The sequence below is a fragment of the Bufo bufo genome, chromosome 10, assembly GCF_905171765.1.
Source record: "Bufo bufo chromosome 10, aBufBuf1.1, whole genome shotgun sequence".
NCBI lineage: Eukaryota > Metazoa > Chordata > Amphibia > Anura > Bufonidae > Bufo > Bufo bufo.
The window spans coordinates 75,801,432-75,813,532 of record NC_053398.1 but is presented as its reverse complement, the minus strand read 5'-3'; the positions used below and the strand labels follow the sequence as shown (position 1 = coordinate 75,813,532).

Below are 12,101 nucleotides of genomic sequence, written 5' to 3'. Positions count from 1 at the left end.
GGCACGGCTCTCTTGGAGAAGTAGTGCCGGCTGGGAACAACATACTGTGGGACAGCAAGCGACATGAGCTGTTTGAAGCTGTCTGTGTCCACCAGCCTGAATGACAGCATTTCATAGGCCAGTAGTTTAGAAATGCTGGCATTCAGGGCCAGGGATCGAGGGTGGCTAGGTGGGAATTTACGCTTTCTCTCAAATGTTTGTGAGATGAAAGCTGCCGTGTGACATTGTTGAGATGCTTGGTGACGCAGGTGGTGGTGTTGGTGGTACATCCCATGTTTGCTGGGCGGCAGGTGCCAACGTTCCTCCAGAGGCGGAGGAAGAGGCCGAGGCGGCAGCAGCAGAAGAGGCCGAGGCGGCAGCAGCAGAAGAGGTAGCAGGGGGAGCCTGAGTGACTTCCTTGTTTTTAAGGTGTTTACTCCACTGCAGTTCATGCTTTGCATGCAGGTGCCTGGTCATGCAGGTTGTGCTAAGGTTCAGAACGTTAATGCCTCGCTTCAGGCTCTGATGGCACAGCGTGCAAACCACTCGGGTCTTGTCGTCAGCACATTGTTTGAAGAAGTGCCATGCCAGGGAACTCCTTGAAGCTGCCTTTGGGGTGCTCGGTCCCAGATGGCGGCGGTCAGTAGCAGGAAGAGTCTCTTGGCGGCGGGTGTTCTGCTTTTGCCCACTGCTCCCTCTTTGTCTTTTGCTACGCTGTTGGCTCGGTCTCACCACTGCCTCTTCCTCCGAACTGTGAAAGTCAGTGGCACGACCTTCATTCAATGTGGGGTCTAGGACCTCATCGTCCCCTGCATCGTCTTCCACCCAGTCTTGATCCCTGACCTCCTGTTCAGAGAAGATACAAGCGGCACTTCTGCTTTCAGCGGTGCGGTGCGCGCGTCCCGGGAGGAAGATCCACAGATAATGGTATAGTAAGGACCAGCACTCGCTTCAGTAATAATTTCAAATAGATTTAATGGTCACATACAAATGAACCTCCTGTTCAGTCTGCACACTGCAGAAAGACGCAGCAGTTGGCACCTGTGTTTCGTCATCATCAGAGACGTGCTGAGGTGGTATTCCCATGTCCTCATCATCAGGAAACATAAGTGGTTGTGCGTTAGTGCATTCTATCTCTTCCACCCCTGGGGAAGGGCTAGGTGGATGCCCTTCGGAAACCCTGCCAGCAGAGTCTTCAAACAGCATAAGAGACTGCTGCATAACTTGAGGCTCAGACAGTTTCCCTGATATGCATGGGGGTGATGTGACAGACTGATGGGCTTGGTTTTCATGCGCCATCTGTGCGCTTTCTGCAGAAGACTGGGTGGGAGATAATGTGAACGTGCTGGATCCACTGTCGGCCACCCAATTGACTAATGCCTGTACCTGCTCAGGCCTTACCATCCTTAGAACGGCATTGGGCCCCACCAAATATCGCTGTAAATTCTGTTGGCTACTGGGACCCGAGGTAGTTGGTTCACTAGGACGTGTGGCTGTGGCAGAACAGCCACGTCCTCTCCCAGCACCAGAGGGTCCACTAACACCACCACGACCATGTCTGCGTCCCTTACTAGATGTTTTCCTCATTGTTACCGTTCACCACAATAAGAAAAATATTATTTGGCCCAATGTATTGAATTCAAATTCAGGCCTTTTTTTTACAGACACCTAACACTATCTGGCTATCTATTTAGGTACCGTATTACACTAATACAGGCACAGCAGTAATGACAGATTTTGCTGAATATAAATTTGAGGCCTATTATTTAGGCGCTGGGTGACAGGTATACGTTTACGGACAGAATTAGACTTGGATATGCACAGTAGCGTGTGTGTGAAGTTATTGAGAATGACCCTATCAGCACCTTGAATCTAATATACCCTTTTAGGGATAGATTTAAATAACCACACTATTGATGGTTAAATGGACTTGGTGGCAGCTTGCCCCTGATGTAGGATATAGCCAAAAAATATCCACACTATTGATGGTTAAATGGACTTGGTGACAGCTTGCCCCTGATGTAGGATATAGCCAAAAAATAAGCACACTATTGATGGTTAAATGGACTTGGTGGCAGCTTGCCCTTGATGTAGGGTATAGCCAAAAAATAACCACACTATTGATGGTTAAATGGACTTGGTGGCAGCTTGTGATGGCGCACCACAAGCCACAAAATGGCCGCCGATCACCCCAGAAAAAAGTGACTGAAAAACGCTCTGGGCAGCCTAAAAACAGTGAGCAATTGAATAGCAGCAGTTCAATGATCCACAGCTGTAGATCGATCACTGTCTTAAGTGTTTTGGAGGAGTTAATCACTGCCTAATCTCGCCCTAACGTCGCAGCTGCAACCTCTCCCTACACTTGTAACAGCAGAGTGACGTGCAGCGCTACGTGACCCAAGCTTATATAGAGGCTGGGTCACATGCTGCACTGGCCAATCACAGCCATGCCAATAGTAGGCATGGCTGTGATGGCCTCTTGGGGCAAGTAGTATGACGCTTGTTGATTGGCTGCTTTGCAGCCTTTCAAAAAGCGCCAAAAAGCGCCGAACACCGAACCCGGACTTTTACGAAAATGCAGTTCGGGTTCGCTCATCCCTAGTTGCCACTCTTACGTGGAATCTGATTCGTTACTATGCGCAACTAGGCCAGTTTTCATTTCCACCAGTTTTGATAAATCTCCCCCATTGGCTATGTTACAAGTACTGTAGTTACTTCACTAGATACAAATGGAAAGACACACAGGTTGGAGGAAGCATGAAAAGATTACTTTGTGAAAAATGTATTCACCCTATTCTCTTCAATATATTTATTAATGATCTTGTAGAAGGCTTGCATAGTAAAATATCAATTTTCGCAGATGACACTAAACTGTGTAAAGTAATTAACACTGAAGAGGACAGTATACTACTACAGAGGGATCTGGATAGATTGGAGGCTTGGGCAGATAAGTGGCAGATGAGGTTTAACACTGACAAATGTAAAGTTATGCACATGGGAAGGAATAATGCAAGTCACCCGTACATACTAAATGGTAAAACACTCGGTAACACTAACATGGAAAAGGATCTAGGAATTTTAATAAACAGCAAACTAAGCTGCAAAAAACAGTGTCAGGCAGCTGCTGTCAAGGCCAATAAGATAATGGGTTGCATCAAAAGGGGCATAGATGCCCGTGATGAGAACATATTCCTACTACTTTACAAATCATTAGTCAGACCACACATGGAGTACTGTGTACAGTTCTGGGCTCCAGTGAACAAGGCAGACATAGCAGAGCTGGAGAGGGTCCAGAGGAGGGCAACTAAAGTAATAACTGGAATGGGGCAACTACAGTACCCTGAAAGATTATCAAAATTAGGGTTATTCACGTTAGAAAAAAGACGACTGAGGGGAGATCTAATTACTATGTATAAATATATCAGGGGTCAGTATAGAGATCTATCCCATCATCTATTTATCCCCAGGACTGTGACTGTGACGAGGGGACATCCTCTGCGTTTGGAGGAAAGAAGGTTTGTACACAAACATAGAAAAGGATTCTTTACGGTAAGAGCAGTGAGACTATGGAACTCTCTGCCTGAGGAGGTGGTGATGGTGAGTACAATAGAGGAATTCAAGAGGGGCCTGGATGTATTTCTGGAGTGTAATAATATTACAGGATATAGCTACTAGAGAGGGGACGTTGATCCAGGGAGATATTCTGATTGCATGATTGGAGTCGGGAAGGAATTTTGTATTCCCCTAAAGTGAGGAAAATTGGCTTCTACCTCACAGGGTTTTTTTCTCTTCCTCTGGATCAACTTGCAGGATGACAGGCCGAACTGGATGGACAAATGTCTTTTTTTGGCCTTATGTACTATGTTACCCAGCATAAAATGAATACTTGTATTTTTGGTAACATGGTTGGAATGACTTAAATGGGTTCTCCGGGCTTTTAATATTAATGACCTATGCTCATGGTCCGACACCCCCGCCGATCAGCTGTATGAAGGGAAGGCGTGCGCATAAAAGTCCAATATGTGCAATAATTCTATTTGGTTTAGCATTTTGTTTTCCTTATATTCAAATCTGAGTTCATATCTGCAGTGGAAACTCCTTTGGAGGTTCATCTGAACTGATGGCCAGAAAAGAGCTTTATAGCACTGCATTGTGCCTGCTAATAAAATTTCAGATGTGAACAGAAGCTAACAATGTATATGTGAATACAGGGTTGTGTCCTATAAAGCCATTTGTTCAGTGATCAGCCACGCTTAAAAGAAAAGGATTTATATATTTCACTCACTGGAATTGCAGTGATGAAGAAATTCCAGGGCAGCAGTGTCCCAAGGCCTAACATAAGGAATATAATAGTGACAAAATAGAACCTGTAAAAGAAAAAGTATATGTCATTGGAAGCAGTGGTTCAATAGAGCAACAATTTCAAACTCATGTTACAAAGCATAACATCTTATACATCCAGATGTATGAATATGCATTACAAATACTAATATTGCACTGTCATTACTAAAAACATACTACAGTAAACTGAGTGTTATAAAAATAACTTCATTTGGAAGAAAAGACATTCATGAACACTGCCAAGACATAAATTGTATAGAATATAATATTTTTCCTGGCTGACTGTTCAATGACACAGGTACCATACAACACATTATACACACCAAACAAAATGAGCATAAATGAACATATATCACATCCATAGAAGCCTCATAAGTGGGAGCAAATATCTGCCACAGTTTCTAAGCTTTTTTCTTTGCAGTGCAGGAACAGACAAAACTGGTAATACCGGAAGCTGTTAGTACTGTATAAATAACACACATTACAGCAGAACAGAGAAGAGCAGGTACCTCATATGCAAAGTACTGCACATGGAGTGGTACACAGAGCAAGAAAATAAAACAGAAAAAGGAAAGGGTATGTCAAAGGAATGGCTCAGCAAGACGACAAGCGAGATAGCTATATGAGGAAAGCAAACAGAATAAAACAAAATAGCTGCTCACTCACTTGTCTTGTGGTTCATCTTTGCGAGGCATCTTTAGGTCTGTGTTCCTCCAGTGCCCTCCACTCTTTCCCAATAAGCTGTGTAGACTGTCAGGAGAGGAGGAGAAACAGTCACGTGGATATTTCCTGAAGCCTGGGAGTGAAAATAACAGGCTGAATTGTGTCCAGGCCCTACCCATGATATAAAATCCTCTCAGCAACTGTTCCTCCTGCATTACTTATTTTATTTGTCGTCCTGTAATAGTGCCCTGGTATATCCCCTGGTAAAACCTCTGCAGGCTCTCATAGCCCCTTGTAAACTCCTGTAGGATCCTGTAAACCTTGTCACATTAGTCTAGTATTTAAGCATGGATTCTGTTCTCACTACCGTCCACTTAGTACTCTGCTGCACCACCCCCATCCTCCTTGTAAAAATCTCAGTATCCACATGGCTCTACCCCATATCAAATAACCCCCATTCATCTCCCTCACCAACCACTGATCACTGAAAGCCAATCTAAGACAATGTTATTTGATCTACATGATAAAGGAGGTATAGGAATACATTGAGCTCACAGACCTGACAAAACCTAATGGAATAATAAAAGACACAATTCAATAGAAAATTCAATAACAATGTAAGGAGGGTACAGGGCAGATTGTTAACCCCTTCTACCCTCGAGGTTCTTTTTACTTTGTGTTTTCGTTTTGCCTTTTCCAAGCCATAACCTTTTTATTATTTGGAGAAAAATTCCAAAAGGTGGTGTTTTTTTTTCCTTTGCTGTCATTTTCGGACCCCTATAACTAGGGGTGCACCGAAATGAAAATTCTGGTCCGAAACCGAAAATTCAGGATGCCCTTGACCGAAAACCGAAACCGAAACTGCCTTTTTGCCCAAATACTTTTAAAATACTTTTTTTTAATGATTTTATTAATAATTATTTTTCATGAATGAAATTCATCTGTGGGTGGCGCTGTTATGGAGAGGGGGATCTGTGGGTGACGCTGTTATGGAGAGGGGGATCTGTGGGTGGCGCTGTTATGGAGAGGGGGATCTGTGGGTGGCGCTGTTATGGAGAGGGGGATCTGTGGGTGACGCTGTTATGGAGAGGGGGATCTGTGGGTGGCGCTGTTATGGAGAGGGGGATCTGTGGGTGGCGCTGTTATGGAGAGGGGGATCTGTGGGTGGCGCTGTTATGGAGAGGGGGATCTGTGGGTGGCGCTGTTATGGAGAGGGGGATCTGTGGGTGGCGCTGTTATGGAGAGGGGGATCTGTGGGTGGCGCTGTTATGGAGAGGGGGATCTGTGGGTGGCGCTGTTATGGAGAGGGGGATCTGTGGGTGGCGCTGTTATGAAGAGGGGGATCTGTGGGTGGCTCTGTTATGGAGAGGGGGATCTGTGGGTGGCTCTGTTATGGAGAGGGGGATCTGTGGGTGGCGCTGTTATGGAGAGGGGGATCTGTGCACTGTTATGGAAAGGGGATATGTGCACTGTTATGGGCATAACAGTGCACAGATCCCTTTCCCCATAACAGTGCACAGATCCCCCCTCCCCATAACAGTGCCATAGACCGATCCCCCTACCCATAACAGCCCCGGCCCTGCTGCTCACAGCATCACTCACTGCATCTTTATTTTACCTTACAATCGTGACGCTCCAGTAACAACTCTGCAGGCAGAGCGGAGGGCGGCGTAACGTCACTTACTCACGTGACGCACCTGCTCCGCCCACTTTATGAATGAAGGAGGCGGAGCAGGCGCGTCGCGTGAGTAAGTGACGTTACGCCGGCCTCCGCTCTGCCTGCAGAGTTGTTAGTTACTGGAGCGTCACGATTGTAAGGTAAAATAAAGATGCAGTGACAAAGTAAACCGCCTGCCCGGCGCCCGCCCGCAGATGGTGGGTGACAAATCCCACACTCCATATTTTCGGCCGATATGTAACAATATCAGCCGAAGTGGATTAGGTGCATTTTCGGCCGATATTTTCGGCTGCCGGAATTTCGGTGCACCCCTACCTATAACTTGTTTGTAGTGTGAGGAGCTGTATCACTTTTTGCAGAGCGATCTTTACATTTCATTGATACCATTATGGGATGTGTACAACTTTTGATCACTTAATGTTTGGTGGGAGGAGAAGCGACCAAACAAAAAACAAATCGCACATTTTGACCCTATTTTTTTCATATTTTTTATTCTCATTTTATATATTTTTTACATTTTTTTTATAGTTCCCATAGGGAACTAGAACAAGCAATCATTAGATTTCTATTGTCCTAGACTCCAATGCACTAGCATTGAGTCTATGATGATTTTACTAGTTTCCTATGGAGCCCTGCTATGACCGGGGCTGCCGCACACAAGCTCCGGCTCCTCAGATCACCACACGGGAGAGCTGGAGCATTACTGGAAGAGCGCACGTCTGGTACATAGCGTGGTTAGATGCCATGGTCAGGTTTGACCACGGCATCTGAGAGGTTAAATTGCCGCCAGTCACGGACATTAGCCGCGGGTGCCTGCTGTATGAAACAGCAGGCACCTGGTTGCTATGGCGCCCACCCCACTCAGGAACGGGCGCTATCTTTAACCCCTTAGGGACCGGGCTTATTTTCACCTTAAGGACCAGGCAATTTTTTGCAAATTGACCAGCATCATTTTATGTGGTGATAACTTTAAAACGCTTTGACTTATCCAGGCCATTCTGAGATAGTTTTTTTCGTCACACATTGTACTTCATGACACTGGTAAAATGGAGTCAAAAAAATTCATTTTTATTTATAAAAAAAACCCAAAAAAATGTACCAAAAATTTGCAAATCTCCAAGTTTCAATTTCTCTACTTCTATAATACATAGTAAGGCCTATTGCACACGACCGTATGGCTTTTTCAGTGTTTTGCGGTCCGTTTTTCACGGATCCGTTGTTCAGTTTTTTGTTTCCGTTGTGTTTCCATTTTTGTTCCGTTTTTCCGTTCTGTTTTTCCGTATGGCATATACAGTAATTACATAGATAAAATTGAGCTGGGCATAACATTTTCAATAGATGGTTCAGCAGAAAACGGAACGGAAACGGAAGACATACGGATGCATTTCCGTATGTGTTCAGTTTTTCTTGTGGACCCATTGACTTGAATGGAGCCACGGAACGTGATTTGCGGGCAATAATAGGACATGTTCTATGTTAAGACGAAACAACGGAAATACGGAAACGGAATGCATACGGAGTACATCCCGTTTTTTTTGCGGAACCATTGAAATGAGTGGTTCCGTATACGGAACGCAAAAAACGGCCAGTAAATGGGGAAAAAAACGGCCGTGTGCAGGAGGCCTAATACTTCCAAAAATAGTTATTACTTTACATTCCCCATATGTCTACTTCATGTTTGGATCATTTTGGGAATGACCTTTTATTTTTTGGGGATGTTACAAGGCTTAGAAGCAAATCTTGAAATTTTTCAGAAATTTTCAAAAACCCACATTTTAAGGACCAGTTCAGGTCTGAAGTCACTTTGTGAGGCTTACATAATAGAAACCACCCAAAAATGACCCCATTCTAGAAACTACACCCTTCAAGGTATTCAAAACTGTTTTTACAAACTTTGCTAACCCTTTAGGTGTTCCACAAGAATTCATTAAAAATAGAGATACAATTTCAAAATTTAACTTTTTTGGCAGATTTTCCATTTTTATATTTTTTTTCCAGTTGCAAAGCAAGGGTTAACAGCCAAACAAAACTCAATATTTATGGCTCCGATTCTGTAGTTTACAGAAACACCCCATATGTGGTCGTAAACTGCTGTACGGGCACACGGCAGGGTGCAGAAGGAAAGGAATGCCATAAGGTTTTTGGAAGGCAGATTTTGCTGGACTGTTTTTTTGACACCATGTCCCATTTAACCCCTTAAGGACTCGGCCCTATTTCACCTTAAGGACTTGGCCATTTTTTGCAAATCTGACCACTGTCACTTTAAGTGCTGATAACTTTAAAACGCTTTGACTTACCCAGGCCGTTCTGAGATTGTTTTTTCGTCACATATTGTACTTCATGACACTGCTAAAATTGGGTCAAAAAAGTTAATTTTTTTGCATAAAAAAATACAATTTTTACCAAAAATTTTGAAAAATTAGCAAATTTCAAACTTTCAGTTTCTCTACTTCTGTAATACATAGTAATACCCCCAAAAATTGTGATGATTTTACATTCCCCATATGTCTACTTCATGTTTGTAGCATTTTGGGAATGATATTTTATTTTTTGGGGATGTTACAAGGCTTAGAAGTTTAGAAGCAAATTTTGAAATTTTCTGAAATCTTCAAAATCCCACTTTTTATGGACCAGTTCAGGTTTGAAGTCATATTGTGAGGCTTAGATAATAGAAACCTCCCAAAAATGACCCCATTCTAGAAACTACACCCCTCAAGGTATTCAAAACTGTTTTTTCAAACTTTATTAACCCTTTAGGTCTTCCACAAGAGTTAATGGCAGATGGAGAAACAATTTGGAAATTTATATTTTTTGGAAAATTTTCCAATATAATCAATTTTTTCCAGGAGTAAAACAAGGGTTAACTGCCAAACAAAACTCAAAATGGGTTGCCCCGATTCTGTAGTTTGCAGAAACACCCCATATGTGGTCGTAAACTACTGTTTGGCCGAACGGGAGCACATAGAAGGAGGGGAACACCATATGGGTTTTGGAAGGCAGATTTTGCAGGACTGGTTTTGTTTATACCATGTCCCATTTGAAGCCCCCTGTTGCACCCCTAGAATAGAAATTTCAAAAAAGTGACTCCATCTAAGAAAGTACACCCCTTAAGGTATTCAAAACTGGGTTTACAAACTTTGTTAACCCTTTAGGTGTTCCACAAGAGTTGATGGCAGATGGAGAAACAATTTTGAAATTTCTATTTTTTGGAAAATTTTCCAAAATAATCAATTTTTTCCAGGAGTAAAACAAGGGTTAACTGCCAAACAAAACTCAAAATGAGTTGCCCCGATTCTGTAGTTTGCAGAAACACCCCATATGTGGTCGTAAACTACTATTTGGCTAAACGGCAGGACATAGAAGAAGGGGAACGTCATATGGTTTTTGGAAGGCAGATTTTGCTGGACTGGTTTATTTACACCATGTACCCTTTCAAGCCCCCTGATGCACCCCTAGAGTAGAAACTCCACAAAAGTGACCCCATCTAGGAAACTACGGGATAAGGTGGTTGTTGTTTTGGGACTATTTTAGGGGTAAATATGATTTTTGGTTGCTCTATATTACTCTTTTTTGAGGCAATGTAACAAAAAAAAAATTCTAAAATTGTTTCTACATTCGCTATTTAGTTTTGTGGAACACCTAAAGGGTTAACATAGTTTGTAAAGTAACTTTTGAATACCTTGAGGGGTGTAGTTTCTTAGATGGGGTCACTTTTTTGGAGTTTCTAGTCTAGGCTACATCAGGGGGGGCTTCTAATGGGACATGGTGTCAAAAAAAAAAACTGTCCATCAAAATCTGCCTTCTAGAAACCATATGGAGTTCCCTTCGTTCTATGCCCTGCCGTGCGGCTATATAGCCATTTACGACCACATATGGGGTGTTTCTGCAAACTACAGAATCAGGGCCATAAATATTGAGTTTTGTTTGGCGGTTAACCCTTGCTTTATTACCGGCAAAAAGGATTCAAATGGAAATTTTGCCCAAAAATGAGTGTTTTGGCACCGTTTTTATTTTATATTTTTAACACCGTTCATCCGAGGCGTTTGGGCAAAAGTTATTTTTATAGCGACGACTTTTACGCACGCGACGATGCCCAATATGTATGGTTCTCAGACTTTGGAGACACTAAGCAGGCATCCTAAAAACTGCGGCCCTCCAGATGTTGTAAAACTACAATTCCCACCATGCCCTGCTGATGGCTGTAGGTTGTCTGGGCATGCTGGGAGTTATAGTTTTACAACATCTGGAGGGCCGCAGTTTGAGGATGCCTGCACTAAAACTAATATTTTTTTGGGAAAAAAAAAATGTTTCCGTGTCTCCAAAGTCTGAGAGCCATAGTTTTTTATGTTCTCTAGTGGACTGTTGGGGATTATAAAAATTTAGTACTCCATGGAAGTGTGATACTCCCTGAAGCAATCGATAACGCAGAGGCCCGGATGATCGGGGCAAGTGTCGCACTGAGTGGTGGTGTCCTTCCGTATCCCCCTCCTGCGACACACTCTGCACTTTTTTTGGGTTCGTCCCTTCTTTCCAGTATGGAGGACCACACCTGGAAAGTGTTGGCCAGGGACGATCCGGGCGCCTCCAATTCCCGAGGTACTCCGGCCTGCTCTTTCCCGGTCCGAAAAGATCAGGTCCTTGAGGACTGCCTCATAGAATTGGAGGAATGTCCCTGTGCTGCCAGCGCTTCGGGATAGTACAAAAGAGTTGTACATGGCAACCTGCACCAAGTAGACCGCAACTTTTTTGTACCATGCCCGGGTTTTGCGCATGGCGTTATATGGCTTGAGGACTTGATCCGAGAGATCAACTCCTCCCATATACCGATTGTAGGCGACGATACAATCGGGCTTGAGGACCGTTGCCGCGGTACCTCGCACAGGGACTGGGGTGATGCCGTTACCGTGGATTGTGGACAGCATAAGGACATCCCTCTTGTCCTTATACCTGACCAGCAACAGGTTTCCACTGGTAAGTGCACGGGTCTCACCCCTGGGGATAGGTACCTGGAGGGGGTAGGCAGGGAGGCCGCGTTGATTTTTCCGCACGGTCCCACAAGCGAACGTGGATCTGGCGGCAAGGGACCTGAACAAGGGAATGCTGGTATAAAAGTTGTCCACGTACAAGTGGTAACCCTTATCCAGCAGTGGGTACATAAGGTCCCACACGAGTTTCCCGGTAACACCCAGAGTGGGGGGACATTCTGGGGGTTGAATCCGGGAATCTCGCCCCTCGTACACACGAAATTTGTAAGTGTACCCTGAGGTACTCTCACAAATTTTGTATAGCTTCACGCCATACCTCGCCCGCTTTGTGGGAATATATTGGCGGAAACTGAGTCTCCCCTTGAACGCAACGAGAGACTCATCAACCGCGACCTCCCTTCCAGGTACGTAGGCCTGCTGAAATGTGGCCCCAAAGTGATCGATGACCGGCCGTA

The 12,101-nt window shown here is 44.1% G+C and overlaps 1 protein-coding gene across 2 annotated transcripts in view; it reads right to left on the bottom strand.

The window, feature by feature from the left end:
• Nucleotides 1–12,101, bottom strand: part of SLC29A2 (solute carrier family 29 member 2) — a 180,883-nt gene that overhangs the window by 148,868 nt on the left and 19,914 nt on the right. Inside the window, exons 2-3 of one of the 2 annotated variants that reach the window (XM_040409501.1) lie at nt 4,987–5,116; nt 4,265–4,346 (exon numbers count right to left, since the gene is read on the bottom strand). In XM_040409501.1, the coding sequence (XP_040265435.1) occupies nt 4,265–4,346; nt 4,987–5,015 (111 nt within the window). In that variant the 5' untranslated portion in view covers nt 5,016–5,116. The remainder of the gene's footprint in view (nt 1–4,264; nt 4,347–4,986; nt 5,117–12,101) is intronic. The other variant, XM_040409502.1, reaches the window with a different exon arrangement.